Source organism: Symphalangus syndactylus, chromosome 11, assembly GCF_028878055.3.
Source record: "Symphalangus syndactylus isolate Jambi chromosome 11, NHGRI_mSymSyn1-v2.1_pri, whole genome shotgun sequence".
Classification (NCBI taxonomy): Eukaryota; Metazoa; Chordata; class Mammalia; order Primates; family Hylobatidae; genus Symphalangus; species Symphalangus syndactylus.
In genome coordinates, this window is record NC_072433.2 from 134,176,796 (window position 1) to 134,204,585 (window position 27,790).

The 27,790-nt window shown below is 62.4% G+C and overlaps 2 protein-coding genes across 5 annotated transcripts in view; one reads left to right on the forward strand and one right to left on the reverse strand.

Moving 5' to 3' along the window:
* Positions 1-20: 20 nt before the first annotated feature.
* On the forward strand, positions 21-9,861 carry CTU2 (cytosolic thiouridylase subunit 2). Of its 3 annotated transcripts, none has more exons than XM_055232803.2 (15): positions 21-143; positions 688-762; positions 3,423-3,501; positions 3,708-3,767; positions 4,884-4,944; positions 5,898-6,007; positions 6,172-6,455; positions 7,851-7,986; positions 8,189-8,320; positions 8,632-8,723; positions 8,859-8,962; positions 9,077-9,215; positions 9,335-9,401; positions 9,523-9,581; positions 9,657-9,861. In XM_055232803.2, exons 1-15 carry the CDS (start codon positions 76-78, stop codon positions 9,724-9,726), a joined length of 1,536 nt encoding a protein of 511 aa, XP_055088778.1. In that variant the 5' UTR covers positions 21-75; the 3' UTR covers positions 9,727-9,861. The 3 variants fall into 3 exon arrangements, with proteins under 3 accessions (XP_055088778.1, XP_055088775.1, XP_055088779.1); XM_055232800.2 differs by having other exon boundaries at positions 31-143; positions 5,685-6,007; XM_055232804.2 differs by lacking the exon at positions 9,523-9,581 and having other exon boundaries at positions 31-143.
* The window catches only part of PIEZO1 (piezo type mechanosensitive ion channel component 1 (Er blood group)), a 68,994-nt gene continuing 51,020 nt past the window's right edge, over positions 9,817-27,790 (reverse strand). Inside the window, exons 16-51 of one of the 2 annotated variants that reach the window (XM_055232798.2) lie at positions 27,566-27,748; positions 27,140-27,264; positions 26,839-26,996; positions 26,561-26,737; positions 25,888-26,013; positions 25,617-25,817; positions 24,733-24,937; positions 22,064-22,168; positions 21,546-21,699; positions 21,222-21,465; positions 21,044-21,140; positions 20,781-20,952; positions 20,107-20,196; positions 19,928-20,031; positions 19,531-19,602; positions 18,391-18,491; positions 17,736-17,838; positions 17,605-17,661; positions 17,346-17,518; positions 17,081-17,187; positions 16,716-16,895; positions 16,306-16,564; positions 16,036-16,224; positions 15,661-15,928; positions 15,115-15,247; positions 14,884-15,031; positions 14,570-14,784; positions 14,303-14,461; positions 14,075-14,222; positions 11,584-11,772; positions 11,368-11,460; positions 11,122-11,294; positions 10,830-10,952; positions 10,666-10,745; positions 10,401-10,587; positions 9,817-10,323 (exon numbers count right to left, since the gene is read on the reverse strand). In XM_055232798.2, the coding sequence (XP_055088773.1) occupies positions 10,074-10,323; positions 10,401-10,587; positions 10,666-10,745; positions 10,830-10,952; positions 11,122-11,294; positions 11,368-11,460; positions 11,584-11,772; positions 14,075-14,222; positions 14,303-14,461; positions 14,570-14,784; positions 14,884-15,031; positions 15,115-15,247; positions 15,661-15,928; positions 16,036-16,224; positions 16,306-16,564; positions 16,716-16,895; positions 17,081-17,187; positions 17,346-17,518; positions 17,605-17,661; positions 17,736-17,838; positions 18,391-18,491; positions 19,531-19,602; positions 19,928-20,031; positions 20,107-20,196; positions 20,781-20,952; positions 21,044-21,140; positions 21,222-21,465; positions 21,546-21,699; positions 22,064-22,168; positions 24,733-24,937; positions 25,617-25,817; positions 25,888-26,013; positions 26,561-26,737; positions 26,839-26,996; positions 27,140-27,264; positions 27,566-27,748 (5,548 nt within the window). In that variant the 3' untranslated portion in view covers positions 9,817-10,073. The remainder of the gene's footprint in view (positions 10,324-10,400; positions 10,588-10,665; positions 10,746-10,829; positions 10,953-11,121; positions 11,295-11,367; positions 11,461-11,583; positions 11,773-14,074; positions 14,223-14,302; positions 14,462-14,569; positions 14,785-14,883; positions 15,032-15,114; positions 15,248-15,660; positions 15,929-16,035; positions 16,225-16,305; positions 16,565-16,715; positions 16,896-17,080; positions 17,188-17,345; positions 17,519-17,604; positions 17,662-17,735; positions 17,839-18,390; positions 18,492-19,530; positions 19,603-19,927; positions 20,032-20,106; positions 20,197-20,780; positions 20,953-21,043; positions 21,141-21,221; positions 21,466-21,545; positions 21,700-22,063; positions 22,169-24,732; positions 24,938-25,616; positions 25,818-25,887; positions 26,014-26,560; positions 26,738-26,838; positions 26,997-27,139; positions 27,265-27,565; positions 27,749-27,790) is intronic. The other variant, XM_063612525.1, reaches the window with a different exon arrangement.

Sequence of the window (27,790 nt, forward strand, 5' to 3'; positions counted from 1 at the left end):
GGCGCCACTCTGACGTCATCAGGACGCGCCCTCGCGCTGTCGCCACCACAGTCTGCGACGGGACCCGGCGTGCCCATGTGTCAGGTGGGCGAGGACTACGGGGAGTCGGCGCCTGGGGAGCCGCCCCCGGCGCCGCGGCCCAGGTAAGAGCTGGCGGCCGGACCCGCCAGGTCGCCCCTCGCCTTCCCGCCGCACTCCTGCCCCGAAGGGTCCCGGCCGGGCTTTGCCGTTGCTCCGGGAAGCCCCGCGTGGAGGGCGGTACCTCGCCCCCTAGCACTCGGGGACTGCCTGTCAAGCGGTGACGAGCACCTAGCAGGGGGCTTACTCCACTGGCTCGTACCTCTCATCCTAGCAGCCACTGGGGACGGCTCTGCCGCTGATGGCGCTGTCCTTATTCGGAGAGAATTGGTTCCGTGAAGCTGTCTCTCCTCCCCGTGTCAGCCTTGGGAGACTGAAAAGCGGCCTTTATGTGCCCCCTGAGCCGGCTTTTCTAGGGTAAACATTCTCATAGAGCCTTTGTTTTTCTTGAAGTTTGGACAAAACACAAGCCTGGGTTTTTGTGTGTACCGAGGTGCCTTCTTCTGACCCAACTCAGGGTGAGAAACAGGAGCTGTCTCCCCAAAGCGCACTAGGGGTGGGGAAGATGTGATCTGTGTTCCTCTCTCCTCCTCTCTCTCATCTCCAAAGCCGTGAGCAGAAGTGTGTGAAGTGCAAGGACGCCCAGCCCGTTGTGGTGATACGAGCCGGAGATGCCTTTTGCAGGTGAGGCCTGGAGGTGGCTGAGACACTGGCAAACGTGGCCTCGCTGAGCAGACGGGATAGCCCCAACTTGTGATGCTTTATTAATTCATTTTAAAAACATGTATTTACTTTATTCCTGCTTTTGGTGTGGCCCCTGGTGCCCCTGGTGTTGAAGTGGAGGCGAAAGCGTTGCTTTCCTGCTTGGGATACAGTTTCCCATGAGCTAGCCACAGATCCGCTGATGAGGTTTCTGATGGAGCTTATGGGGACTGTTGGAAGTGGGCCCGTGGTGTCCAGATTGCGATAAGGCGTAGGAGGACCGGGCGTTTGGGGGCAGCTGGAATACGTCTAGGGGCGGATGGTCTGGGTGAAAGTTTTTAATCTCATGTGAGATGCTTGTTTCATCTGTGGCAGGATAGAGGCTTGGAAGATCTCCAGCTTTCCCCCAGGCGCTTGTCGTGTCCTTGGCTTGTAGGGGTTGTATTCTTCAATTGTTTCCACTAGATTCAGCTCCCTGCAGGGAGGAACAGGTCTCTCTCCTTTTAGTCCTCTTAATTCCCAGTGGTGGTACGTGGTTTTTTTGTTGTTGTTTGTTTTTTTGAGATGGAGTCTCGCTCTGTCACCCAGGCTGGAGTGCAACAGCTGGAGTGCTTGATCCCAGCTCACCGCAATCTCCGCCTCCTGGGTTCAAGTGATTCTCCTGCCTCAGCCTCCTGAGTAGCTGGGATTACAGGCGCCTGCCACCATGCCTGGCTAATTGTTTTTTGTATTTTTAGTAGAGACAGGGTTTCATCATGTTGGCCAGGCTGGTTTCGAACTCCTGACCTCAAGTGATCCACCTGCTTCGGCCTCCCGAAGTGCTGGGATTACAGGCATGAGCCACCACACCTGCCCAAGGCAGGTACTTCTTTAAGCACCCAGGAGCATCTGCAACTGCCAAGCACACCAGGCGGCCGGCAGAACTCACTGGCGAGAGGCTGACTGTGGCTGCACGCGAGGCCCCTGTGGCCAGAAGGGCTGCTGAGGACAGAGCTTTTGCTCTGCTGTGCTTGCTGGTCCCAAGGAACAGTGGGTAGCCAGCTCTCGGGGGAGGCCTTAGGAGTCTGCGTCGAGCTGGGCTCCTCAGGGGTCATTCACATCAGCATGTGGGAGAATCCGTGGCCTTCCCTGACACACAGGGGATAGTGTGGTTTCAGGAGCCCAGACGCAGCATGTCCACGTGGACCCACCACGCTTGAATCCCAGCTGGTGGTGTAGGGTGCGCAGGCTCTCGTGGTCCACGGTGCGGAGGTGAAGCCCAGTACCCGTGTGTCCTTGTGTGAGACTCCCCACGCCCAAAGCTGGGTCCTGGGGGTCACTTCCCATGTCCCAGCCTTGACACTTGCCAGTTATCTGCAGTTCCTCACCTGGCATCTTGCTGTTAAACACAGACTTGCTTTATTGTCTGTAAAAGAACCACAGGGGGGTCGTTCGGCCTCTTGTACGTGGTATCCATTCAACGTAGGGAGGGATTGCTGTGGACATCAAGTGTGTCTGACGGGAAGGAAGAGACGTGGAGCCCCAGGTGCTGGGTGACCCTTGCAGTGGCATTGTCCGCTCTGTACCGGGTGCTGCTCTTCACCCTGCCTGCCAGGATTGCAGGAGAGCTTTAAAATGCAGATTCCTAGGCCTCACCCCTAGACAATTTGACTTAACTGGTTTGTGCGATTCTAACATACAGCTAGGGCCAAGAAGCTCTGGACTAGTGAGCCCGAGTCAGACGGCTGGAAAGTTTCTTGTGAACAAAGACCACAGCTCGGCACAGTGGCTCACACCTGTAATCTCAGCACTCTGGGAGGCCCAGGCAGGACGATCACTTAAGGCCGGGAGTTCGAGACCAGTCTGGGCAACATAGCGAGACCTTGTCTCTGCAAAAAATACAACAATTAGCCAGGCATGGTGGCACATACCTGTGACCTGTAGTCCTATCTATCCGGGTGGCCAAGGCAGAAGGATCACGTGAATCCAGGAGTTTGAGGTTGCAGTGAGCTATAACTGTGCCACTGCACTCTAGTCTGGGTGACAGATTGAGACCCTGTCTCTTAAAAATGCAGTTCCCAGGCCTGGAAGTTCTGATTCTGTGGGGTTACGGGAGGAGCCCAGGCCACTCTGTGAGTGAGCCTCAGCCATTCCTGGCCCAGTTGAGCCCAGCACACTAAAGATGCCAGCTCTGGGGCCCCAGGATACTGAGCCCTCACTATGGCCCACCCTATTTCTGCACTTCACCTCAAAGACGTGGTGTCTGTATGTGGTGGGTCGTTTTTATGGGGTCTGGGTTGGCCTTGCCCTGTACGTGCCTAAGTCCGTCCACTCCACCAGCTGGGCCCTTCTGAGTGCCTGTGGGGAAGGGATGCCCGGGCTGTGGCCCCTCATTTGTTGGATGCGGCCTCTTTGGCTGTGCAGTTCGTACCTGGTGGGGTTGTGGGAGGGACCAGTGAGCCTCATGTTCACCCTGAGGAAGCCACCGCCAGAGGGGCCCCGCAACCCCGCCCCTTTCACCAGTTTCTGGGCACAGCCTGGATGTGAAGATGCTGCTTTTAAAGATGGAAGTCGGTAAAGGACATCGTCACTTGGCAGCGCCTCAGGACACTGCCCACCGTGCAGGTAGCAAGCGGCTCCCTCATCTCAGGTTTGTGTTGCAGGGACTGTTTCAAGACCTTCTACGTCCACAAGTTCAGAGCCATGCTGGGGAAGAACCGGCTCATCTTTCCAGGCGAGAAGGTAACGTCTGGGTCCTGGGGGTCTGACTGAGCAGACTGGTCCCTCAAGGTCCCCGCTTGTCCCTCCCACAGGCAGCCTGGCCTGCTGCAGCCCGCCAGCTCCTCCCTGGCCTTTGAGGGCAGACTGGATGTCCTGGATGTCCATGAGGTGGGGTGTCTGCCCGTGTTGGAGATGCGGTGCCCTGAGTGATGTTTTTTCTCCCCCAGGTGCTCTTGGCGTGGTCTGGGGGGCCTTCATCCAGCTCCATGGTCTCGCAGGTCCTTGAGGTGCGTGTTGACCACCCCCTGGGCCCAAGCTGCTGGGCTGAGCTTCGGGCTGGGGGCCTCCCTTCTCAGCCTGCTGAGGGGCTGTTGGCTGGGGCTAGAGAGCAGCCCACCCCACAGCCTGGACACCTGGAGGGTTCTCAGATGTGTTTACAGTAGGTGCACCAATCAGAAGCTGGGTCCACAGTGCGTGTGTGCTGCCCGCTTGACTTCTGTCCATTTGCTCAACTTGCATAGTAACACAGTGGAAAGATGCATTTTGGCGCAGCCGTGTGTGACCTGAGGGAAGATTGGGAAAGGGGAGAGGGTTTGCCAGGAGAAGGAAAAGGAGCAGCGTTTGAGGTGGAGGGGACGGCACGCGCAGGAGGCAGGGGCCGGCTCAGGCTGCACACAGGGCTCGGCTGGGCGTGGTGGGGCTGTGCCCATGGTGTGTCAAGGGCCAGCTCAGGAAGTCCAAGGCAGGTCGGGATATGCTTGGTTTCTCCGCATTCCCAGTGAGAGGTGCAGACCGGAGGAGGCTGTTTCTGTGGGGTGGGTGGTTGAGAGGAGAGGGGTCGGCTCTGCCGGGGTGAGGGGTGGGCTGTTGGTCTCAGGATGGGCGCACTGCACGGCACTGCTGAAATTAGTTTTCTGAGGTCCCCTGAACCTGCTAGGAGGGTGTTGTGAGGGAACTGGCCCAGCCCTCTGTGTAACACTGGTGCTGCCCTACCTGTGCCCAGTGGCACCCCTGCCTCTCGCAGGCTGTTGCTTTCTGCTTGTGAGAGCAAGTGCTTCCTTAGTGGTCAGAAGTGTGTGGGATGGTGGCACAGAGGCCCCGTAACCCCAGCCCCGTCTCCTGGGGCGTTGTTGGGACATCCAGGACCAGCTGGGGAGGGGCATGTTTTACCAGGGGGATGAAGACCTCCAGGCTACCCTTTAAAATAAGTCAGGCGTGCAGCCTCGCCTACTGGGCCTGCCTGGCACCTGTGTCTGAATGGCTTTGTCCAATAAACGCAATGGCAGGGGAAGGCCACTTCACCTTCCAAGACGGCGTTAAATGCGGATGAAGAATGTTCTGAGCTGGAAAAGTGTCCTGTGGCTTATGGCTGGGGGCTGAGTCCTTGCTGCTTCTCTCTCCAGGGCCTGAGCCAAGATTCTGCCAAAAGACTGCGCTTTGTGGCGGGAGTCATCTTTGTTGACGGTATGTGGGGCCATTGCTCCTCCTAATCCCTGGCCGCTTGGGGTATGCCCTGCGGATCCTCCCTCTGGTGTGGACCCTCTCTCTGGTGTGGACCCTCCCTCTGGTGTGGACCCTCCCTCTGGTGTGGACCCTCCCTCTGGTGTGGAGCCTCCCTCTGGTGTGGACCCTCCCTCTGGTGTGGAGCCTCCCTCTGGTGTGGACCCTCCCTCTGGTGTGGAGCCTCCCTCTGGTGTGGACCCTCCCTCTGGTGTGGAGCCTCCCTCTGGTGTGGACCCTCCCTCTGGTGTGGAGCCTCCCTCTGGGGGGACCCTCCCTCTGGTGTGGAGCCTCCCTGTGGTGTGGACCCTCCCTCTGGTGTGGAGCCTCCCTCTGGGGGGACCCTCCCTCTGGTGTGCATCCTCCCTCTGGTGTGGACCCTCCCTCTGGTGTGGAGCCTCCCTCTGGTGTGGAGCCTCCCTGTGGGGGGACCCTCCCTCTGGGGGGACATGTTGAGCTGCTGGTGCCGCCCGTGCACTGAGGCCCTGGTGGGGACATTTCCATGAAGGAGGCAGCGGATGTGTCCATCGTTAGGTGGCATCACTGTTGCTGGAGTCTAAGAACTTCCTTAGAAAATAGGAGGGTGGGAGCAGGAGCGGCGGCTGCCCAGTCCCTATCATGGGGTCTGGGGACAGAGAAGGGCGAGTTAAGTGCTGATGGTGAGGGGGGCCCAGGGGTCGACTCCCCGACCCTTGCTTCTGCAGAACAAACTCCTGGGGTGTTCACTGTAGTGCTGAGGTTAGCCACAAGGGAGAAAGCCCTGTCCAAAGGAAAATGGCTGACACCTCACCGCCCCGCCAGGAAGCACCGCCCTGCAGATCGAGGCCTCAAAGGGTTTCCCCAGGTGGAGGTGGCCCCGCTTCCTGCCCTGCCTGGCTCCTCTCTGAGCCTTGACTCTTTCTGCCTGGGTTTTTCAGAGGGAGCAGCCTGTGGGCAGAGCCTAGAGGAGAGATCAAAGACCCTGGCCGAAGTGAAGCCCATTCTGCAAGCAACTGGGTTCCCATGGCACGTGGTGGCCTTAGAGGAGGTGGGAGGGCTGTCCCTGGAAAGGGGTCCTGGAGGTGACCTCTGGGGGGCACCTGCCTGTGTCCCAGCCTCACTGCCGTCTCCCGCATCCTGGAAGGTGGGGCTGTCTGTGGGGGGCACCTGCCCTTGTCCCCGGCCTCACTGGCCTCTCCCTCATCCTGGAAGGTGTTCAGCCTGCCACCGTCGGTGCTTTGGTGCTCTGCCCAGGAGCCGGTGGGATCCGAGGGGGCCTACAAGGCGGCTGTGGACAGCTTCCTCCAGCAGCAGCATGTGCTGGGGGCCGGGGGTGGTCCTGGCCTGATACAAGGGGAGGAACAGCCACCCCCACCCACACGGGACCCCCAGAGCCTGGCAAGACCGCCTGCCACTGCCCAGACTGAGGCTCTTTCCCAACTGTTCTGCTCAGTGAGGACACTGACGGCCAAGGAGGAGCTTCTGCAGACCCTGCGGTGAGGCCCTGAGAGCCCCCCTTCCCCGGGCCCTGACTCCCTCAGACCCCTGAGGGCCCCCCTTCCCTGGGTCCTGACCCTCGCAGACCCCTGAGAGCCCCCCTTCCCTGGGTCCTGATCCCCCAGACCCCTGAGAGCCCCCCTTCCCCAGGTCCTGATCTCCCAGATCCCTGAGAGCCCCCCTTCCCTGGGTCCCGATCCCCCAGACCCCTGAGAGCCCCCCTTCCCCGGGTCCTGACCCACCAGACCCCTGAGAGCCCCCCTTCCCCAGGCCGACCCCCCAGACCCCTGAGAGCCCCCCTTCCCCAGGCCGACCCCCCAGACCCCTGAGAGCCCCCCTTCCCCAGGCCCTGACCCCCCAGACCTCTGTGGGCCCCCCTTCCCCAGGCCCTGACCCCCCAGACCCCTGAGAGCCCCCCTTCCCCAGGCCCTGAACCCCCCAGACCCCTGAGGGCCCCCCTTCCCCGGGTCCTGCACCCCCCAGACCCCTGAGAGCCCCCCTTCCCCAGGCCCTGCACCCCCCAGACCCCTGAGGGCCCCCCTTCCCCGGGTCCTGCACCCCCCAGACCCCTGAGAGCCCCCCTTCCCCGGGTCCTGCACCCCCCAGACCCCTGCGAGCCCCCCTTCCCCAGGTCCTGATCTCCCAGATCCCTGAGAGCCCCCCTTCCCTGGGTCCCGATCCCCCAGACCCCTGAGAGCCCCCCTTCCCCAGGTCCTGATCTCCCAGATCCCTGAGAGCCCCCCTTCCCTGGGTCCCGATCCCCCAGACCCCTGAGAGCCCCCCTTCCCCAGGTCCTGATCTCCCAGATCCCTGAGAGCCCCCCTTCCCTGGGTCCTGATCCCCCAGACCCCTGAGAGCCCCCCTTCCCCAGGTCCTGATCTCCCAGATCCCTGAGAGCCCCCCTTCCCCGGGTCCTGACCCACCAGACCCCTGAGAGCCCCTCTTCCCCAGGCCGACCCCCCAGACCCCTGAGAGCCCTCCTTCCCCAGGCCGACCCCCCAGACCCCTGAGAGCCCCCCTTCCCCAGGCCCTGACCCCCCAGACCTCTGTGGGCCCCCCTTCCCCAGGCCCTGACCCCCTAGACCCCTGAGAGCCCCCCTTCCCCGGGTCCTGCACCCCCCAGACCCCTGAGAGCCCCCCTTCCCCAGGCCCTGCACCCCCCAGACCCCTGAGGGCCCCCCTTCCCCGGGTCCTGCACCCCCCAGACCCCTGAGGGCCCCCCTTCCCCGGGTCCTGCACCCCCCAGACCCCTGAGGGCCCCCCTTCCCCGGGTCCTGCACCCCCCAGACCCCTGAGGGCCCCCCTTCCCCGGGTCCTGCACCCCCCAGACCCCTGAGGGCCCCCCTTCCCCGGGTCCTGCACCCCCCAGGCTCCTGAGATGCTCTGTGCTTTAGGACCCACTTGATCGTGCACACGGCCCGAGCCCACGGCTACTCCAAGGTCATGACTGGGGATAGCTGCACACGCTTGGCCATCAAGCTCATGACCAACCTGGCACTGGGTCGAGGGGCCTTTCTGGCCTGGGATACGGTAGGCAGGGGTCTGGGTGTTCAGGAGGCCCATCCCCACCTTCACCCCTTTGGCCACCTTCACTGGAGAGTAGCCTCTTGCGTATCAGTCCTGCGGCCTCTTGGATGGTGGTAGGGGTCTGTGACCTTCCCTACCTGGCAGGGGAGGAGGGGCGAGCACATTCGGGCCTTGACCTGGACCACACCGCCCCTGCCTCCCCCAGGGCTTCTCGGATGAGCGGCACGGGGATGTGGTGGTGGTGCGGCCCATGCGGGACCACACCCTGAAGGAGGTCGCTTTCTACAATCGCCTGTTCTCCGTCCCTTCTGTCTTCACACCAGCCGTCGACACCAAGGTGGGCCGTGTGGGCTGGGCAGCCTCTCACAGGCTCAGGTCACCAGCACAGCTTCAGTGACTCCTGCTGTGGCCCCCAGCAGTGCCGCATCCTCTGAGCCCACCCTGTGCCCTGAGGGTGTGGGGGTGACAGGAGGACCCCCAGTGGGTGCACTGCTGAAGCCAGTTCTCTGGCTGCCTTGAACAGTTGCAGCAAAGCCAGACCCATGTGGGCCAGCAGTGTGGAACCCACGGTACTTGCCCTGGGGACTCTGCCCCAGCCTGGGGCTGCCCTTTGGGGTTTCCCGTAGCCCCCAATCTGATTGTCCCTAGGCCCCTGAAAAGGCCAGCATCCACCGGCTGATGGAGGCCTTCATCATCAGGCTGCAGACCCAGTTCCCCTCCACTGTCAGCACTGTGTACAGGTGTGTGTACGGGTGTGTGCGGGGGTGTGCGTGGGTGTGTGTGGGTGCTGAGCTCACCACTCATGCTCAGGCCAGGGCTTAGGGTGGAGCCGCAGCCCGTGTGATTCACCTGCTCCTCCCACACCCCGGCCACAGGACAAGTGAGAAGCTGGTGAAGGCCCCCCGGGACGGCCCTGCTGCTGGCGACTCCAGCCCCCGCTGCCTCCTCTGCATGTGTGCCCTGGACGTCGATGCTGCTGGTCTGTTTCATGCTCTTGGGGTGATGGGGGGAGGGAGCCAGGGAGTGGGCATGGGGTCTCAGCAGCCCCAGGCTCCCTCAGCCCCTGGCTCCCTCAGCTCCTCTCTGCTTGCAGACAGTGCCACAGCTTTTGGGGCTCAGACCTCCTCATGCCTCTCCCAGAGGCAGTCGCCCACGCCCCTGACTGAGACCCGGACACCCCCGGGGCCATGCTGTTCTCCAGGGGTGGGCCAGGCCCAGGGGGCCTGCAGGAGGTGAGTCCCTGTCCCTGCCACTCATGGCCAGCTGCATGGGGGGAGGGGGATCTGCCCTTACCCACACTGCATGGCACTGAGGTGCCAAGGTGGGCATACAGCCAGCTCTGCTCCCGCAGGGAGGACCCCCAAGCCTGCATTGAGGAGCACCTGTGCTACAGCTGCCGTGTGAACATGAAGGACTTGGTGAGTACGTGCCCACCTGTCCCGGGCCAGGCTTGGGGACGCGGGAAGGCCGTCCCCTCATGGGTGGCTTGAGGGGGTGCTGGCAGGTTTCGTGGCCCCTCGACACCGGCCTCTGTTGCAGCCCTCACTGGACCCCCTGCCGCCGTACATCCTGGCCGAGGCCCAGCTCCGCACACAGAGGTACTAGGGCCCACACTGCCGTGGCGCGTGGGGCAGGTGCCTCAGGGCTGGTGCCCACTGCAGCTTTCTCTCTAGGGCCTGGGTCTTGCAGGAGATCCAGGACTGTCTGATTGAGGACAGTGACGACGAGGCGGGCCAGAGCTGAGCATGAGGACATGTATGTTTCCCGAGAAAGCAGGCGGTGGCCACCTGGTCCACCACAGTGGAGCCAGAAAGCAAGGACGGGGGACTGGCCTTTGATTGTCTATTTGTATAAATAAAACAAACATTTTTAATTAAACTCTACAGTACGCGTGGGGGACGGCAGCGCCACGCAGGCCGTGGGACAGTGTCCTTCTCTGACAGCAGCATCAGGGTTCAGGCAGGCCGGAAGCATGCATCACAGCTGGCGGCCTTGGATGGGGCAGCGGCTCCCCCGGCCTGAGGAGTGCCGCCCCCTGTGGTCACGCTGCCCAGCAGGCCGGCTCCTTCCCTCGGGCGCAGCAGCAGCTCCTACTCCTTCTCCCGAGTCCACTTGATCATGGTCTCTGGTGAGCGGTAGAGGAAGATGAGCTTGGCGTACAACTCCTCCTCCAGCTCCAGCTCCCGAGTCTCCCGCACCAGGAAGATGTCCTGGCAGAGCTTGAGGATGCGGTCCACGCATGGCAGCTCCTCGAACATAATGGAGTGCGAGATCTCGCTGAAGAATCCACGCACGAACTTGCCGATGACCAGCACGATGGACACGTACAGCCCCATGATCCTGCGGGGGAAGCTGGTGAGTCCTGGGGCCGCCCGGAGCCCCCCAAGTTGTGAGGTGCCCCCCAGCCACTCACTCACCCGTAGCCAGCCAGGAAGCCGAGGCTCGGTGGGCTGACCTTGTCGCTGAAGATGACCATGGGCAGCAGGTTGCAGTCGGTCTGGCACTCCTGCAGCTCGATGACCCACCATTCGAGGAAGCCGGTGGCTCCCGCCCCCTGCTCCCTCCGCAGCTGGATACGCACGCCAAGATAGTCAGCCTCCTCATCTGGGGCAGAGCGAGAAGATGGTTGGGGCCGTAGGTCACCCCTATCTAGCCTCCCCCAACCCCCACGCCCACACTCACTGGGCTGCAGCTGCTTCACAGGGTTGGCTTCGGGCCCGTTGGGGGCACGGATGTACTTGGGGAAGAGATTGGGGATGACCCTGCAGGAAGGTGCTGGCAGGTCAGGCCTGGCCCAGCCAACCTGGCACAGCCCTCCTGCCCACCACCCGGGCCCCTTCACTCACACAGACTGGTCCGAGGTGCCCTCGAGCAGGCTGGCCAGCTGCCGCCGTGCAGTGCTGTTGGGGGCCAGGGCCAGCATGTGCTTCTCGTTGGCATACTCCACGGTGCCTCCCTTGGCCAGGTCCCTGGGGGTGGCAACACAGCGTGACCCACTGGGGCGGGTCCATCCACCCAGGCCCTGCCCCCCGTCCAGGACCCACCTCTGGAAGTTCCAGGTGACAGGCCCTGCCCCCCGTCCAGGACCCACCTCTGGAAGTTCCAGGTGACAGGCCCTGCCCCCCGTCCAGGACCCACCTCTGGAAGTTCCAGGTGAAGCGCAGGGTGATGTCGGCTGTGCCATTGTAGAGCTCCCGCTTCATCTGGGCACGGCTTGGTGGGCTGATGCGCCACAGCGCCCCGGAGCTGCCCTCAATCTGTGCCGTGACGATGTCCTCAGGGCTGTACTGGCTGATGAACTGCATGGCCAGCTGGGTACAAGTGACACCCTCAGTGACTGCAGCCACCCCCCCCGCAGGCTGTCACAGGACAGAGGCCACTTACCGGCTGGGGGTCAAACTGCCGGGACAGCTCCTCATAGGCCTGGGCCGTGAAGGGGATGATGGACGGCTGCTGGGCGCTCATGGTGAACAGCGGCTGGGGTGGGTACGGGGACACAGGGCCACAAAGATGAGTGTGGAGGAGCAGCTGGGGGTGCTGCACCGCCTTGGCCAGAACCGCCGGGGATGGGAATGGACAGGCGGACCCACGCATGCTCACCTCATAGCCGCCGAGCTTGAGGGTGACGGTGACATCGATGGGCTGGTTGATGACCCCGACCACGGAGCGCACCAGCGACATGAAGAGCAGTGGGAACCAGATGATGGCGATGAGGAAGAGGATGATGAGGCCCCCCATGCCGTACTTGACGATCTTCTTCTTCTTCTGCCCTTTGGGCTGCGGGTATTTCTGGAGGGGAACGACACAGGTCATACGCTCAGCTCTGCCCTTCCTGTGGGTCACATGACCTCTTTCTCCAGCTCACCCAGCAGCCCACAAAAGCCCCAGCCTGACCTCAGCATGGCATAGCAGTAGTAACGGTGGGCAGACGCAGGCCAGTGGAGTAGAACTAGAGTCCAGCTGGAACCCTCCTGTTCAGGGGCCACTGATCTCAGACAAGGGAGCTGTGACCATTCACTGGGAACGGACAACCTTTTCAACACGGTGCAGGCACCGCCCCAGGCAGGAGAATGAAATGCAACTCCTACCTTATACCATGTGCCAAAATTGACCTGAAAGTGGGTCAAAGAGCTAAACTTCTTCAGAGCTAAAACTATAGAACTTTTAGAAGAAAATGGGCAAATCTTCATGAACCTGGATTTGGCAAAGGAAACGAAGTAAACCAGATATTACCAAAATAAATACTCTGTGCTACCAAAGACACCATCAAGAAAGTTTGAGACGGTCCATAGAATTGGAGAAATGTTCTGCAAATTGTATTGGTAAGGTTCTAGCAACCAGAGAATACAGAGAATTCTTCCAACTCAGTCACTTCTAGCCAATGTCATCTACAGAAAAACAATGTCATCAACAGATTAAACAACCCAACTGCTGGGCGTGGCGGCTCACGCCTGTCATCCCAGCACTTTGAGATCTGGGGTTCGAGACCAACCTGGCCAAAAATACAAAAACTAGCCAGGCCTGGTTGTGCTTACCTGTAGTCCCAGCTACTCAGGAGGTGAGGTGGGAGAACCGATTGAACCTGGGAGGCAGAGGCTGCAGTGAGCCAAGATCACGCCACTGCACTTCAGCCTGAGTGACAGAGCAAGATCCTGTCTCAATAAGCCCAACTAAAATACAGAGAAAGGATTTGAATAGACATTTCCCCAAAGAAGATACACAAATGGCCAAGCACATGAAAAGACGCTCAACGTCGGTCAACAGGGAACTGAGAAAAGCCCGTTCAGCAGGAATGGCCAGAACAAAAAAGACATGGTAACAGGTTTTTGAGGATGTGGAGAAACTGGAACCTCATGTTGCTGATGGGAACCTAAGATGGTGGAGCTGCTGTGGACAACCAGCGGCTCATGATGGAAACCAGCACTTCCAGCCCTGGCGTGCAGCCACAGAACCGGGGGCGTGGGCACACAGACGTGTACACCGGCATGCCTGGCAGCGTCACGGACAACAGCCCATCAACAGATGAGCATGTTGTGGTCCATCCATGCCACAGAATATCATTTGCCCATAAACAGGAAGGCCGTACTGCCACGTGGGTGGACCTCAGAGACACCATGCTAGTGAGGAAAGCTGGTTACAAAAGGACAAATGCTGTCTGAGCCTGTTTTCATGAAACATCCACCATACGCAAATCCCATAGAACCAGGACCTAGACAAGGAGTTACTAGGGGCCAGGGGAGGGGGAAGTGGAATGACAGCCAATGGGCACTGGGTTTCTTTTTACTTTTTTAGAGACATGGCCTCACTCTGTGGCCCAAGCTGGAGTACAGTGATGTGATCAGGCTTAATGCAGCCCTGACCTCCTGGCCTCAAGCCATCCTCCCATCTCAGCCTCCAGCAGATCGGGGAGCACAAGTGTGCACCATCACACCCAGCTAACGTTTATTTTTTTTGTAGAGAAAGTCTCACTATGTTGCCCAGGCTGGTCTTAAACTCCTGGCCTCAACTGATCCTCCTCCTTTGGCCTCCCAAAGTGCTGGGACCCTAGGCATGAGCTGCCACTGCCGGCTAATTTTTTTATTTTTACATTTGCTGCGGCAGGGTCTCACTGTGTTGCCCAGGCAGATCTTAAAGTGCTGGGATGACAGGTGTGAGCCGCTGTGCCCGGCCCGGGGTTTCTTTTTGAAGTGGTGAAAAGGCAGATGCTCAACTGTGCATCTACTAAAAACCCCTGAATTGTACTTTTAAAATGGTGAGTGGTCTGATGCATGAATTCTCTCAAAAAAGCCGTTAAACAAGAACACAGGGAACAGTGTCTGTCTGGTCTCCCCTGCACCAGGCCCTGCTCTGCTGCCAGCCTGCCTGGAACAGGACCAACTCCACTGCCCACTTCTGCCCCCGGCACTTACTCGCAGCTGCCAAGATCACTGGCCTCGTGATAGCTAGTGGGTGGGCTGGCCTCATGTGCCCATGCGCTCCGAGCCCTGGGAGGGCCTCCAGAACCACGGGTTCTCGTGGCAGCAGTGCCTCTGTCTTAGGGAGAGGGCACGTCCCTGGCCCTTGTCCAGGCCCCCGCCCCGGGCCCAGGCACCTTCTCTGTCTCTCGGCTGCATTTGATGATGAAGATGTTGGCATAGATGTCCTCCACGCACATCCAGCTGGACAGGGACAGCGTGGTGTCCGTCCACACCCAGTCCATCACTGCCCGCAGCTCCACTAGGAACGGCACTAGCCGGAACCTGCCCACAGCCAGGGTTCCCGTCAGGTGGGCGCCCTCCTGCCCGGGCCGGGACCCCCACCCCAGCAGACCTGCACTCACCCCTGGAAGAGGAAGAGGTTGAGATGATTGTACTTCTTGGTGAGGAAGTTGCCGAGGATGCGGGTGGGGTAGCCGCAGCGGATCTGGTAGGCGGACAGGGCGAAGTAGATGCATTTCACGAAGTACCACAGCTGGGCCACCACATTCTGGCTGAACATCCTGGGGCGGGATGGCCAAGTCAAGGACCCCATCAGAAACAGCCGCGCAGGGCCCCCAGCCCACACTGCCCTGCCCCTGGAGACTGAGCGCCCCCACGTGTGGGCCCACCTCTCAGTGACGGCGGGCAGGACGAAGAACATCCAGAGGTGGATGGCCAGCACCAGCGCCACCTGGAAGGCCAGCTTGCCCAGCACGGTCTTGCGCAGGTAGAGGGCACGGTCGACCACCATGGTACTGAACTGGATCAACAGCATGACCAGGAAGGCCTCAGGTACCTGGTCGTCTGAGAGGGAGGACGTGATGTCCGTGGCCGCCGAGTGCTTCTGTGGCCAGGAGAGCATAGGTCAAGGGGAGCCAGACCCGGGGGATGTGGGGGGCTGCTGAGCTCTGCGTACAGTGGGGGGGTCCCGGGCCTGGCTCACCCCAAAGGCCCAGAAGCCAAAAATGATGATGATGAAGTCGACAACATCAGCCAGGAACATGAGGGCATAGACGTCGGTGGCTGCGCGGTACTTGGTGTGCAAGATGTCGTGGAAGAAGCGCTGTAGCGGCCGGTATGTGCCCTGGGCCCTGCGGAAAGGGGTGCTCAGCCTGGTGCCAGTACCCGCCTCCCCACCCCCACTGCCCAGCTGCCCCCAGCCGCCGTCACTCACAGGGACAGGCAGAAGCCCTGCAGCCGCCGCCCGGCCGCCCTTACTCTTCCTCCAGAGCGGCTTGGCCTCTTCTCTCTCCCCGTAGGGGCCTCTTTCTCTTCCTCCCCCTCTTCTTCCTCCCTGTCCTCAGCTTCTGTAGAGGAAAAGCTGACTTCTGCCTGGGCCCCCTAGGGACTGGGCCTGGGTCATAGCTCCTGACCACCCTAAGAGGCTGGCATTCTCCCTGTTTGACAGACAAGCAGACGGAGCCCAGGAAGCTCCCAGTGTCACTGGCAAGGAGACAGCTGGGGCTGTGTCCTCTAGGGCACCTGTGAGGGGCCAGCCCAGGCCAACGGTTGCCGTACGTGTGGGGGACATCCCTGGGGGCAGCAGCCAGGGACGGCTCTGCAGGCAGAGCCGGGAGCTGTGGCTCAGAAGTGGCGCCTTCCTCGGATCCAGGTGGGCCTCGCACTGGGCTTGGCCGTCTCATCTGAGAAAGACCCTCCCTGCAGTAGCCCCACTCAGAGAACTGGGTAGGCAGGAGGTTGTCGGGCCGGGCGCTTATACCGATGGCTGCTGGTCCTTTCCGTGCTGGATCCTCCTCCTTCTTCCTTCTTCTAAAACGTAGACTGATGCGCTTCGTGTCAGGGGGCCTGATCTCCACTTGGGGTTCTGGGGTCCTGTCTGTAGGTCCGACCCTCGCTTCCACCTGAACGTGGTCCTTGGTGGTGGCCCCAAGCACCCCTGGCCCCTCCTCGGCTCCCTGCTCCTTCTCACTGCTCTTGTCATGCTCCTTGGATGGTGAGTCGTCCTCGTGGTCCCAGAGGCCATAGCACTGAGGGGTGGGAGGGTGTGGTGAGGGGGCCTTGCCTCCCCGGTGGAGACCACAGGTGCCCAGAGGGCCTGCCCAGCCCTGCACTGCCAGCCAGGCCTCACACTCACCAGCAGCTGGGAGCGGTGGAAGAAGAGGGCCATGAGCTGCACCAGGTCGTACTTGATGTAGCCGTCAGTCTTCTCCAGGCCCAGGATGCGGGGCGGGAAGTAGGGCTTGTTCTCATAGCGCCGCAGCACCACGTGGCTGTTCCAGGGGAAGAACCCAAACTGGAACAGGTACTTGACAACCACTGTGACCTGTGGGGGAGGGGGCTCAGCACGCAGGGAGGGTCACGGCATGGTGGGCCGGGCGCCCGCTCCCCCGCGGCCTCGGCCCACCTCGGTGAAGACGATGGCCGTCATCCAGAAGCGCTTGCTGGGCCGCGGGATGGACAGCATGGCCCACAGGAAGACAAGCACGGGCAGCACCAGGGAGCCGGCGGAGGCCGTGACCATGTGGTTGACGATGATGATGAAGTAGCAGAGCAGCTCCGAGTGGGCGGCCACGCACTGGTACACGGCCCACAGCAGCCGCAGGGCCCGGCCCCGCCCCTCCACAAACAGCTCTGCCTCCTCCAGCTCTGAGATGTGCAGGCGCCTGCAGGGAGACCCGCGAGTTTGGGGGAACCTAGGACTGCCCGAAGGCACAACGGCCCGATCTGCTGCCGGTCACAGACAGGCTCCTGCCCCTGTTCGGCTGCTCCCCAAGGGCCATGGTGAGGCTGGTGGTGTGCGCGTCCCGCCCCCACCTGTCCAGGAGCAGCTCGCTGGCCGTCCGCGTCCGTCGCTGGTACAGAGAGGCGCCAGCCTCGCGCTCCTCAGGGTCGGTGACTGCCTCCTCACTGCCACTGCGCGTGTGGTAGCCGGTGCTCAGGGGGCTGCCCGTGTCGTCTGTCATGCTGCTGAGTGGCTCCTCTGCGCCCAGCCCACTGGGGAGGGAAGCCGGGTCACAGAGAATCCTGCTCTATGGCCTGACCGCAGGCTGCAGGGAGGGTCAGGGTGGAAAGTGCCCACGGTCCTTTGGTGGACAAGGAAATGGCGAGGGTCGGGGATGGCTGGGCATTGCCTACTCTTCAGGGGCAGCAGCTGGGGCTCGGGTCACCCCAGCACCTACCTGGACACGGTGCTTGCTGCGTTGGGGGCCTCGGTGGGGCCTGGCAGTGTGGCCTCGGCCTGGCTTGCGTACAGCTGATCCAAGATGCCCCGGCGCACTTCGCCACCCTGCAGGGCACAGGAGGGGGCTCAGGGCTGCCTGGGCTGTGTCCAGCTCTTGTCCCCACACGGGGTTTCATGCAGAGTGGGCGTGGGACCAGGCTGTTAAGCAGGCAGGGGAGTGGTCAGGCAGAGCAGGGATGAGCGTGGTGCGTGGGAGGGCTCACCTGCAGGAGCTCCTGCGTGAGGAGGTAGCGCTCTGCCCGCAGCACGTCGCTCATGGTGCTATGGTGCCGGGTGAACTCCTGCAGCCATTGCGTCAGCCCGTCCACCAGCGCCTGCCCCAGCACCCACAGGAACTGCGCCATGCTCAACACCCTCTGCACCATGTGGCTCCGGCCTGCGGGAGGGCGGGAGGGGGCGCTGGAGGGGCAGCCTGTGGGGCCAAGAGACACCTCCCACTCCCCAGCCCCAGGGCCCACGCACCTGCCGCTGCCTCCTCGGGGCCCTCTGCTGGCTCCACCTCCTGCGTGGGGCCACCTCCTGGGCACAGGATGCTGGTCAGCGACTGGCAGTCCCGCGGCTTCCCCTCAGAGTCCCCACACCTCCCAGCTCACCTGTGGGTAGCTGTCCTGCCTGCTCCTGCCTTGCCTGCTCCTGCTCCTGCTCCCGCCGCCTCAGTACCGTCTGGGCGTTGGTCACCCACGCCTGGTACGCCATCTGTGGGTCAGCCCCCGGGTTAGGACCTGGCCTCCCGAGCCATCGGACCCAGGCAGCAAGAGGAGGAATAGCTGGGGTTGGGCAAGCCGGGCGCCAGATCCAGATCCCTGCTCTGTGTCTCCTAGGGACCTCCGTGTCCTTGACCCCTCCCGCATGGGGACCCTAAGGGGCCGTGGGTGAAGACCCCCACCCGGGCAGCCCACCCAACTCCTGGTCTAACGCCGAGAGCCAGGGCCCAAAGATGGACCCGGGACAGCCAGGCAGCCAGCACAAAGGCGTTGGGCCTGTCTCACAGGTCAGGCCACATGCAGCCACCAGAACCTGGGTGGTCAGAGCCAAGACTGTGGGGCAGGAGGCTACACATGACCCATGTCCCTGTAGCCTGGTTTTCCCATGGGACTTGGGAGGCCTGGATGGGGCTGGGTGGGCTAACTGGAGGTGGAGGAGCTGGGCTCCCAGGCCCTGGGGGCATCTGGCGCCCCCTACGCTGCCCTGGTCCAGGGCCACAAGCTCTGTGGTTGGAGTGGGGCCGTCGGGGCTCTCCCACCTCACCTGGAAGGCGCTCTGTGCCGACGGCCTAGGGTCTTCAGGGGCAGCCTCCTCTTCTTCCTCGCTGTCGGACTCAAACAGGAAGTAGTCCCCGGAATGGATGACTGTGGGCAGGCAGCGCTGAGAGCCAGCCTTCCATGCCGGGAGACTCCCAGCCAGACCCCCTCCACCTGCATGGGCCAAGGCCCGAGAGCCACCCTTCCCATGCGGAGCAGCCGGGAGCGGTGCAGGCACAGGACATAGGCCAGCGCGGTAGGACAACACAGAGGTGGGCAGGGCAGCTGAGGAGCAGAGCCAGCACGGGCTGGGGTGCGGAGTGGGCCGAATGCAGAGGACCAGGGAAAACCCAGGAGGATGTGTAAGAGTTAGAAAAACAGAACAGGCTGGGCGCGGTGGCTGACACCTGTAATCCCAGCACTGTGGGAGGCCGATGCGGGCCGATCACCTGAGGTCAGAGGTTTGAGACCAGCCTGGCCAATGTGGTGAAACCCCATTCTACTAAAAATACGAAAATTAGCTGGGCGTGGTGGTAGACACCTATAATCCCAGCTACTTGGGAGGCTGAGGCAGGAGATTCCTTTGAACCTGGGAGGTGGGGGTTGCAGTGAGCTGAGATCACGCCATTGCACTGTAGCCTGGGCGACAGGGCAAGACTCCGTCTCCAAAAACGAAAAAAAAAAAAATTGACCTGGAGTGGGGCACATGCTTGTAACCTTAGCTACTTGGGAGGCTGAGGCAGGAGGATCACTTGAACCCAGGAGGTGGAGGTTGCAGTGAGCTGAGATCATGCCACTACACTCCAGCCTGAGGTGACAGTGAGACTCCATCTCAGAAACAAAAAACATAGAACAACGCAATGCTGCTGGGCCCCAGGGGAGATCGCTGCTCAGCCACCATGTATGACCGGGGCAAGCTCCGAGACTCCCACCGTTGGAAGGGCGGGGGCATAGCCGGGAGAGGACACATTCAGCCCAGGGCTCTGCAGTGGGTGAGGCACCCTCTGACCCAGGAGGCCTGAGCACGTCCTGACGCTCGGGACCTGGGGGTGGGGGGAAGGGAGGGGAAGATAGCAGCCCAGGCAGAGGACAGGTGGGGGCACAGAGTGCCTGAGAGGGTGGCCACAGGCGGGCTAATTGGGGGTACCTGTGGCGTGGTCCAGCCAGGGCCGCCACCACTGCCTCTGTGGCGGGGAGGAGCCCCCTGGACTGTCGGGCCCTGTGGAGGGGTGGGGTGAGCGTGAGGCAGCAGTCAAGGCACCAGGAGGGGTCGGGGCTGTGAGTGCCCCCGTCTTGGGGTCAGGATGGGTGGAGACAAACACGGACACCCAAAGTGATTGGGGCCATGGGGCTCAGAGCCCATGTGTGTGGACGGACAGTCACGGGGCGGCCGTGGGGCCTGCCAGACAGAGGGTGATCATGCAGACACGACAGGTGGGCTGGGAGCCCTGTGGGGTGTCACACGGGCACAGACGCAGCACACGCCAGCAGGCACAGACATGCTGGACACGAGGCCTTGGGTGCCGGACTCCAGCTGCACTCACCTGGCTCCGGGCCGGGGTCCTTGGGGCCCAGAGTGTCCTGGGGGCGACTGCGGTCCGCCCGGCCCTGCCTGTGCTTCTCCTGCTTGGCACGGATACGCTCCATCCTGCGGTGGCGGCGGGGGGGTTATGCTGAGCACCGTGTGGAGAAGCCAGGGAGGCCCCGCCCCAGAGGCACTTACTGTCTTTTCAGCTGGGCCAGGGACTTCTCCTCTATCCTGCGGTGGAAGTCGATGCTCTTGAGGTTGGCAGCATTGTAGAGGGCGAAGCCCCTGTGGGGAGGGGGGGATGGGGTGTGAGCACCAGGCGCTCGGCCCCAGCAGCAGGGCCAGCTGCCGCTCCCCGCTCAGCCTGCTCCTCTCTGCTCACGCTGGGTGAGAGGCACCGATGGGGGAGGCATCTGCTGCCCCCACCCTCCATGCTGTCTGTGGTGAGAACAAGCCCTTCTGCTGTACAGATGCAGGGGCGTCTGGTGGCACCCAGCCCACCAGAGCTGCAAGGAAACAGGCAAAGCTGGCCCCAAGCCAGAACCCCTCCCTGGAGCATTCGTGACACCACACGGTGGCCCTCCCCCTGGTGGAGACACTTAGCCCTTAGCAGGAAAGTTGGCCGGGGATAAGACGACAGCCGCCGTCAGAACTGCAGCCTGTGGCCTCTGACAGACCCAGCACTGCGGCAGAGTGTGATGGTGCCGGGGGTCTGCTGTCCTTCATTCTCCCTCTAGATGACACGCCCATGTCACAGAGTGGCGGAGCCTGCTCTCCACGGGCCGGGGCCTGAGACAGCAAGGTGCCTCCCCTTGCCCCCTCCCAGCCCCAAGACGGCAGCTCTGGGCTGTGTCGGGGCCAGAGCTTGCCTGGAGGCCAGGAGGGCGGTGGCCTGGAGGTCGGCCCTGACGTGCAAGTAGTAATAGCTAAGGAAGACGCGGCGCTGCAGCAGCAGGAAGAAGAAGCAGACGCTGTCCCAGATGATGCCAGCCTCCTCCACGGGCAGCAGGCAGTCTTGGTCTCTGCCCATCATCTCCTTGGCTGCAAGGCAGGCACTGGCAAGGGTCAGGCCCAGGGTCCAGGAGCGGGGGGCTTCCCCCCACCCTCCCCAGCCGCCGTCCTCGCCACTCACGGTCATAGTAACCCTTGACGGTGCACACCAGGCTGAAGAGCTGGATGACCCAGCAGAAGCCAGTCTGCATCTGCTCCACGAAAACGCAGGCCAGGAGCTGGGGGAGAACGGGGTCAGCGGGGTCAGCGGGGCCCCGGGGCAGGGCGGGCGGGCGGGTGGGGCCGGGGGCAGGGCTCACCGACAGCATGTTCTTGGAGATGATGACGGTGACGTTGTACAGAATGAGGCAGTCCCACAGCACGAGGCGGGCCCGCGTGTCCCTCTGCAGCAGGGCCGTGCCGAAGAGCAGCAGGTAAAAGCAGGCCAGCAGGTAGCCCAGCCCAAAGATGCTGATGCGGGTGGCCCCCGTGACAAACACCACCACCAGCACCAGCCAGAACAGGTACCGGAAGACAGCCACCTTCAGCATGTCGAGGTAGGACCTGCCAGGCAGCAGCGTCATGGCGGGTGCCCCGGCCACCCCTCCCAGAAGGCTCCCCGTGGACGGTGGCATGGAACCCACCTGCAGTGGATGAAGTTGGGCACGGGGTTGGGCTCCCCCCGCAGCGTCTCCAGGCGGTCGGTGTTGATGCCAGCCATGCGCTGCCACTCCTCCGTGCGCTCAGCCGAGAACACCTGCCACTGCTGGGAGGCGCAGAGCAGCAGGAGGAAGTCGCCTGCAGGACGCAGGAGCTGCTGCTGTGCCACACGGGGACCCACACGAGGTGGGCACAGCGCATACAGCCCACCTCCCACCCCAGGCCTGTTGGCGTGCAGCCGCTGGGAACGGACACACGTCTGCCTAGGTGAGTGGCCAGGTGTCCCTGGGGGAGCCCCAGTGGGGGGACGTCCGCACAAGCGCTGCAGTGCACACATGCTGAGCTCTGTGTGCGTGCATGTGAGGTCAGGGCCTGCAGGCTGCCATGTGCCTGACCGCACGTCCGCCCGTGCACGCCTGTATGCACACTTGTGAGCAAACTGGGGGATGTGAATGTACTCTGAGGGTCCTCTGTCGAGGTGAGGGTGGTGGGGGGCACTCACTGATGAGGTTGGTGGAGTTGGGGGCGCGGAAGAAATCAGGCAGGTACAGCCACTTGATGAGTGCGGAGTTCATGGGGACGGCCCGGCTCCAGCGCCACGGGTAATCTGGGGATGGGGGCGTCATGTCAGGAAGGGCCTGGTCTGCCTGGGGCCTGAGACACCCGGTCCCCACCTGTTGACCAGTGGCCTCAGAGCCTGAGACTATCACCAACTCTCAGGGTCCATGGGAATCACCTCACGCACACCTGGTGTCTTGAGAACTGACAGCTCTAGAGTCCTTTGTGTTCACACACACATTCCTTAAACTATGCACCAACCCCCCGGGGGCACAGGAACCGAGCAGGAGTCCAGAGAGCACGCGGTGGGGGCTGCTGGGCCTCCCTGAGTTGTGGCCCACACGGCGTCATATTCCATGATACGACAGCACGTGTGATACGACAGCGCATGGGATACGACAGCACGTGGGATGGAACAGCTCTGAGAACAACAGCCAGAAGCCACACAGAAGCCTGCAGCCGGGAAAGGTTCAACCCGCAGCAGCCACAGCAGGGAACGCGCAGCTCAGCACGTGGGACTGGGATCCATGGGACAGCCTGGACAGACCTCAGTGTGCTCTGACGAGTGAAAGACCCAGACCCAAAGGCCACCTGCTGCGAGTCCTGCTGACGCGGCGTCCTGAGGACCACATGCTGGGGATGGGAGGGGCAGGGGCCCGCTGGGGGAGGGAGCCGTGGCACTGCTGGGCCCCCGGCCACACTTCCTGGGAGGCATGTGAGGCACGGAGGGTCAGTCCCTAAGGACTGAGGGGGTGGATGTGACTCCACGCGTCTGCAAAACCCACAGCACCATCTGCCGCAGAGGGAACCTCATGATACAAAAACAAAGTTACCCTCGATGTTGGGGAACCCAGGACATGCTGATCTCACAGGATGGCGACTGCACAGCGCAGCCTCGTAAAAGGAGGCAGAAGAAGGGGAGCTGGCCTAGGTGACGCTTGAAAGCAGGTATTTCAACAAGGAAGAGGTGGACAGGAGAAGCGGAGCTGGCCTTGATGACGTTCGAAAACAGGTATTTCAATAAGGAAGAGCTGGAGGGCCCAGAGGCGGAGGCAGCCCTGTAGCAACAGGCACCCCTAGCGCCCAGACCCTGGGCTCTGAACCTCACGCTCCTGGAACTCGATGGGGCTCCCCGGAGCAGTGGCTGTGAGCACAGGGCTGGGCCTGGGAAGCAGAAGATGAGGCAGCAGCGCCTGGGAGCAGAAAACAAGATGGGGCCGGGCGTGGCGGCTCATGCCTGTAATCCCAGGAGGGAGGCCTGTAATTTGGGAGGCCAAGGTGGGTGGAGCACGTGAGGTCAGGAGTTCAAGACCAGCCTGGCCAACACGGTGAAACCCCGTCTCTCCTAAAAATACAAAAATTAGCTGGGCATGGTGGTGCTTGCCTGTAATCCCAGCCACTAAGGAGGCTGAGACAGGAGAATTGCTTGAACAGGGGAGGTGGAGGCTGCAGTGAGCCGAGATTGTGCCACTGCACTCCAGCTTGGGTGACGGAGCAAGACTCCATCTCAAAAAAAAAAAAAAAAGAAAAAAGGGTTCTTGCTATGTTGACCAGAGTGGTTTCAAACTCCTGGCCTCAAGGGATCCTCATGCCTCAGCCTCCCGAAGTGCTGGGATCACAGGTGTGAACCACCATGCCCAGCCAAATAAGGGGAGATGATGTAACAGTGTGTGGCCTCAGGGGCCAGGACCCACTCAGCAGAGGAGAGGCCCAGGGTCTGCAGATGACAGAATTCTCTGCAAGCAGCCAGTGATAAATGGCAGCTCTCCTTGATGGGAATCCCAGCTGACAGACACACAGACACAACAGAAAGAAAGTCTGTTTCATAAAACTACAAAGCTGACCCCACACAGCCCACCAGTGCCAACAGCCTGGGTGCCACTGTTGGGCAGGTGGGACGCCCGAGCCGGCCGCATGCACAAATGTGACTCCCCATCTCAGACCGCAGGGTACTGTGTGCCTTGAGCAGACCCTCAACACCAGGACAGCCACACAAATCCAGTCTCAGGGCGTCAGCAACACTGCCGGCCTCCCTCCGGAACTGCCCAAGAGGCAGGAGAGGCGGGGGCGGCTTAGACCCAAGACGAGCCTAGAGCAAACATCAGACCAGGTCTCGTCTGAAAAACAAACGGCCACAAAGAAGGGTGCTGAGGCTGGGGCTGTTTGAATGCAGAGGACACGTTTGACGATGGCACTGCCAGGAGATGGGACCGCGAGTGTGGGGCTGTGGGCTCAGACACCCGCCCCCAGGAGATGCATGCTCAAGGCAGCCCTTGGGTGTGAGGCATCACAGCCGACCCGCATGGGGCCCAGAGAGGACGCAGCGCTCCTTGTGTGACTCACACCTTTCCTGAAGGTTTGAAACATTTCAAGACAGAATACTGGGCAAAAAAAGAAAAGAGAACAGCAGAGGCTGGAGGGGGCCAGGCCGCCCCTGAGAGACACAGCGCCGGCGATGGAGGCTGGGTAGGATGTGGAGCAGGCAGGAGGGACTGTAGGAGGCCGAGGCGAAGTCTAGGAGGGTGGACAGGAGCCCAGGGCAGGCAGGAAACACCCCCACGGGTGTCTACAAAACTACAAAGCCCATGCCCACCCAAGCCACGTGCCCCTCACCGATGCACAGGGCCGGGGGCATCCCCAGGCACAGCAGGTACTGGTACAGCAAGAACAGCGCCAGGAAGAGGCAGTAGTTGGGCCAGAGGCGGGCGATGGCCGGGCGGTGCCTGCGGGTGAGGATGGCCACCAGCCAGCAGCCGTGCAGGGTCACCATAAAGTTCATGCGCTGCCCGATCACGTTCACGGCCATCAGGAAGCAGATCTGGGGAGGGAGACGGCGGGGCATGGGGATGCACTGAGTCTGGGGGGAGGGCGGGGCGTGGGGATGCACTTGGGGGGAGGGCGGGGCGTGGGGATGCACTTGGGGAGAGGGCAGGGTGTGGGGATGCACTGAGTCTGGGGAGAGGGCGGGGCATGGGGATGCACTGAGTCTGGGGGAAGGGCGGGGCGTGGGGATGCACTTGGGGGAGGGCGGGGCGTGGGGATGCACTTGGGGGAGGGCGGGGCATGGGGATGCACTTGGGGGGGAGGGCGGGGCGTGGGGATGCGCTTGGCGGGGGAGAGGGACTTTCTCGTCCCACCCAGCAGGCCTCAGGCTTGCAGCAGCCCAGCCTGGAGGCTGTGGGCATCAAGCAAGGACAGGGCCAGCGGCACTGTCAAGAGGGCAGGAGTGGCTGGCAGTTGCCATCATGCAGGGGAAACTGAGGCTCCAGGAGGTGGGCTGTACGGTAGAGTGGATATAACTTGGCCCCCTGCCTGTTGTCAGCACCGACACACCGCAGGAGTCCAGGGGAAGCCTTGCCGGGCCCTGGGTCCCCCACCCCTGTGGCCCAGGCAGACCCAGGTGGGGCCAGGCTTGCGGTGCCTGCACCGTGCAGCCCTCCCTCCGTCCCTCCCCACGGCCAAGCCCTGCCCCAGGGGAGGCAATGACCTCGCCTCACCTCCAGCCCGAATTTGTAGAAGAAGAAGTTGATGAAGTACTTGAGACAGCCGAGCAAATCCTGGTCCAGCTGCTGGCGGGTGCCGCTGGCGAACACGGCCTGGGCAGGCAGCGGGGCCAGCTGGTGCTGCCGGCGGTAGTGCTCCTGGCGCCGGTACACCATGGCCTCGAATACCAGCAGCAGCAGGACCTGCAGGTGGTTCTGCAGAGGGCAAGGGTCAGGGGGCAGCTGGGTACTCGCCCGCCCAGCCGCCCACCAGCCCCTCACTCACCTGGATGTAGCCCAGGTTGGGGAACCCTTTCCGCACCCCAAACCAGTTGGCAGGGTCCACGGGCCCCCGGTACAGCAGAGACTGGCTGATCTCCGTGGGCAGCAAGTTGGTGCTGTTGGGGGAGGGCTGGCGAGAGGCCGGGCATCAGTGCCCCCTCCCCGGCCACAGTGCCCCCTGGCCCTGCCTGGTGCCTGCCACAGCCACAGCTCTGAGGCAGGTCCACCGCTCCCCCAGCCAGGGACATGGGGGCTGCCAGCCTTGGAGCCATCTTCACGGGAAAGGGGACCAAGTGTTTGAGAGACAGGGAGACCACAGGCAGGGACTAGGGGAGTGAAGAGAGGTCCAGGCAGAAGGAGGGATGTGCGAGAAGGTCCCAGGCAGGGATGCCTGTCTCTCCCTGCCCAGGCCTGGGGTGGGGCCCTCCCCTCCTCACTGCAGGAGACCCTGGGACTCCGCCCCTACCGGACACCCTTGTGAGCAGGGAGTGGGCCCCTGGTCCACAGATGAGGTTGAAGGATGCTGCCTCCAGGAAGCCCCCTTGGCCCCCCCAGGGAAGGGTCCGCCTCCCCCATTGCTGGCTCCACTGCACTGAAGCAGCTGCCCCGGGAGGGTGGGGCTGCGAACACAGAGTTGCCTAGAGCTTCCTCCCGCCCCAGCCCCCGGGGGCCGGTACCTCGGTGCAGTTGCTGGAATACTCCTGGGGGTTGACAACCTTGAGCTGGTACAGCATCTTACACACAATGATGACGCAGGTCCACACGGTGGACAGGCAGGAGGCCATGGGTCGGAAGCGTGGGTAGGGCAGGGCAAAGGCCCACAGCACCACCAGCAGCAGGTTCATCACTGACACCTGAGGGCAGCGGGCATGTGGGGCCGGGCTTGGGGAGGCCAGCCAGGCAGGCCAGAGTGACCCCACGCCAGACTTGAAGCTGAGTTGCCTGCCACACTCACCTCCTTCAGGGCCACCCAGACGGTGTACAGGGCCACCAGCTTGAAGACGTGAAGCTCCAGCAGCCGCCGCAGGAACACCTGCACGCGTGACAGGACGTCCGAGAAGCCGGCTGCCAGCTCCAGCAGCCGCTCGGCCACCAGGCCCCACTTGGCTGCACCTGTGATGGTGTGAGGGTCAGTGCAGGGCAGAAACGGGGATTCCCGGGTCCCCTGTGAGGAAGAGGCTCTGGAGCTCAGAGGGGGCTCTGTCAATGCCCCCCAGCTGAGACATGGCACAGCAGACTCTGCCCTCCCGACTCACCTTCAGGCACCTGTGTGGCCTGGTGGGGAGTGGCCACGCCCAGCCCCTCGTCCCTGGGCTGCTCCTCCTCCTCCTCTTGCTGCTGCTGCTCCTGTAGTAGTGGGGTCCCGCTGACTGCATCCTGCCTGGGAGAGGGACTGAAAATGTCATCTCCCAACTGGGTTCCTGCCCCTCTCATCTCCTGGGGCTGGAAGAAGCCGTCTGCACCGCTTCCGCTGCAGCTGCCAGGTCAGGTGCACAGCTGTGTCGCAACTCATGCCCACTGTCCCTGCAACCTGCACGCTACTGCCGTCCCCTGGGTATGAGCAAATGCCCATCAGGATCTGAAGGTGGAGGATGTGGCTCCTGTCCAACTCCCACCTGGCTCCCTCCCTGGCCCAGGAGGCTACACCTCTCCAGGGCCAGACAGGGAGGGCGGGGCCGCACCTGTGAGTCCAGCACGGGAGGCGCATGCCAGGCGGGGACACGTGCTCCATGTCGGTGAGCTGCATAAAGGGCCGGTGGAAGTAGTGCAGCTGCAGGATGCAGGCCAGCAGGAAGAAGCCGGGCACCAGGATGCTGGAGAAGAGCTCGGACACGCTGAACTGCTCCAGGCCCAGGTCCCCCAGCCTGCGGAGGGGCAGCATCAGCACCGGCCCAGCCTCCGGCAGA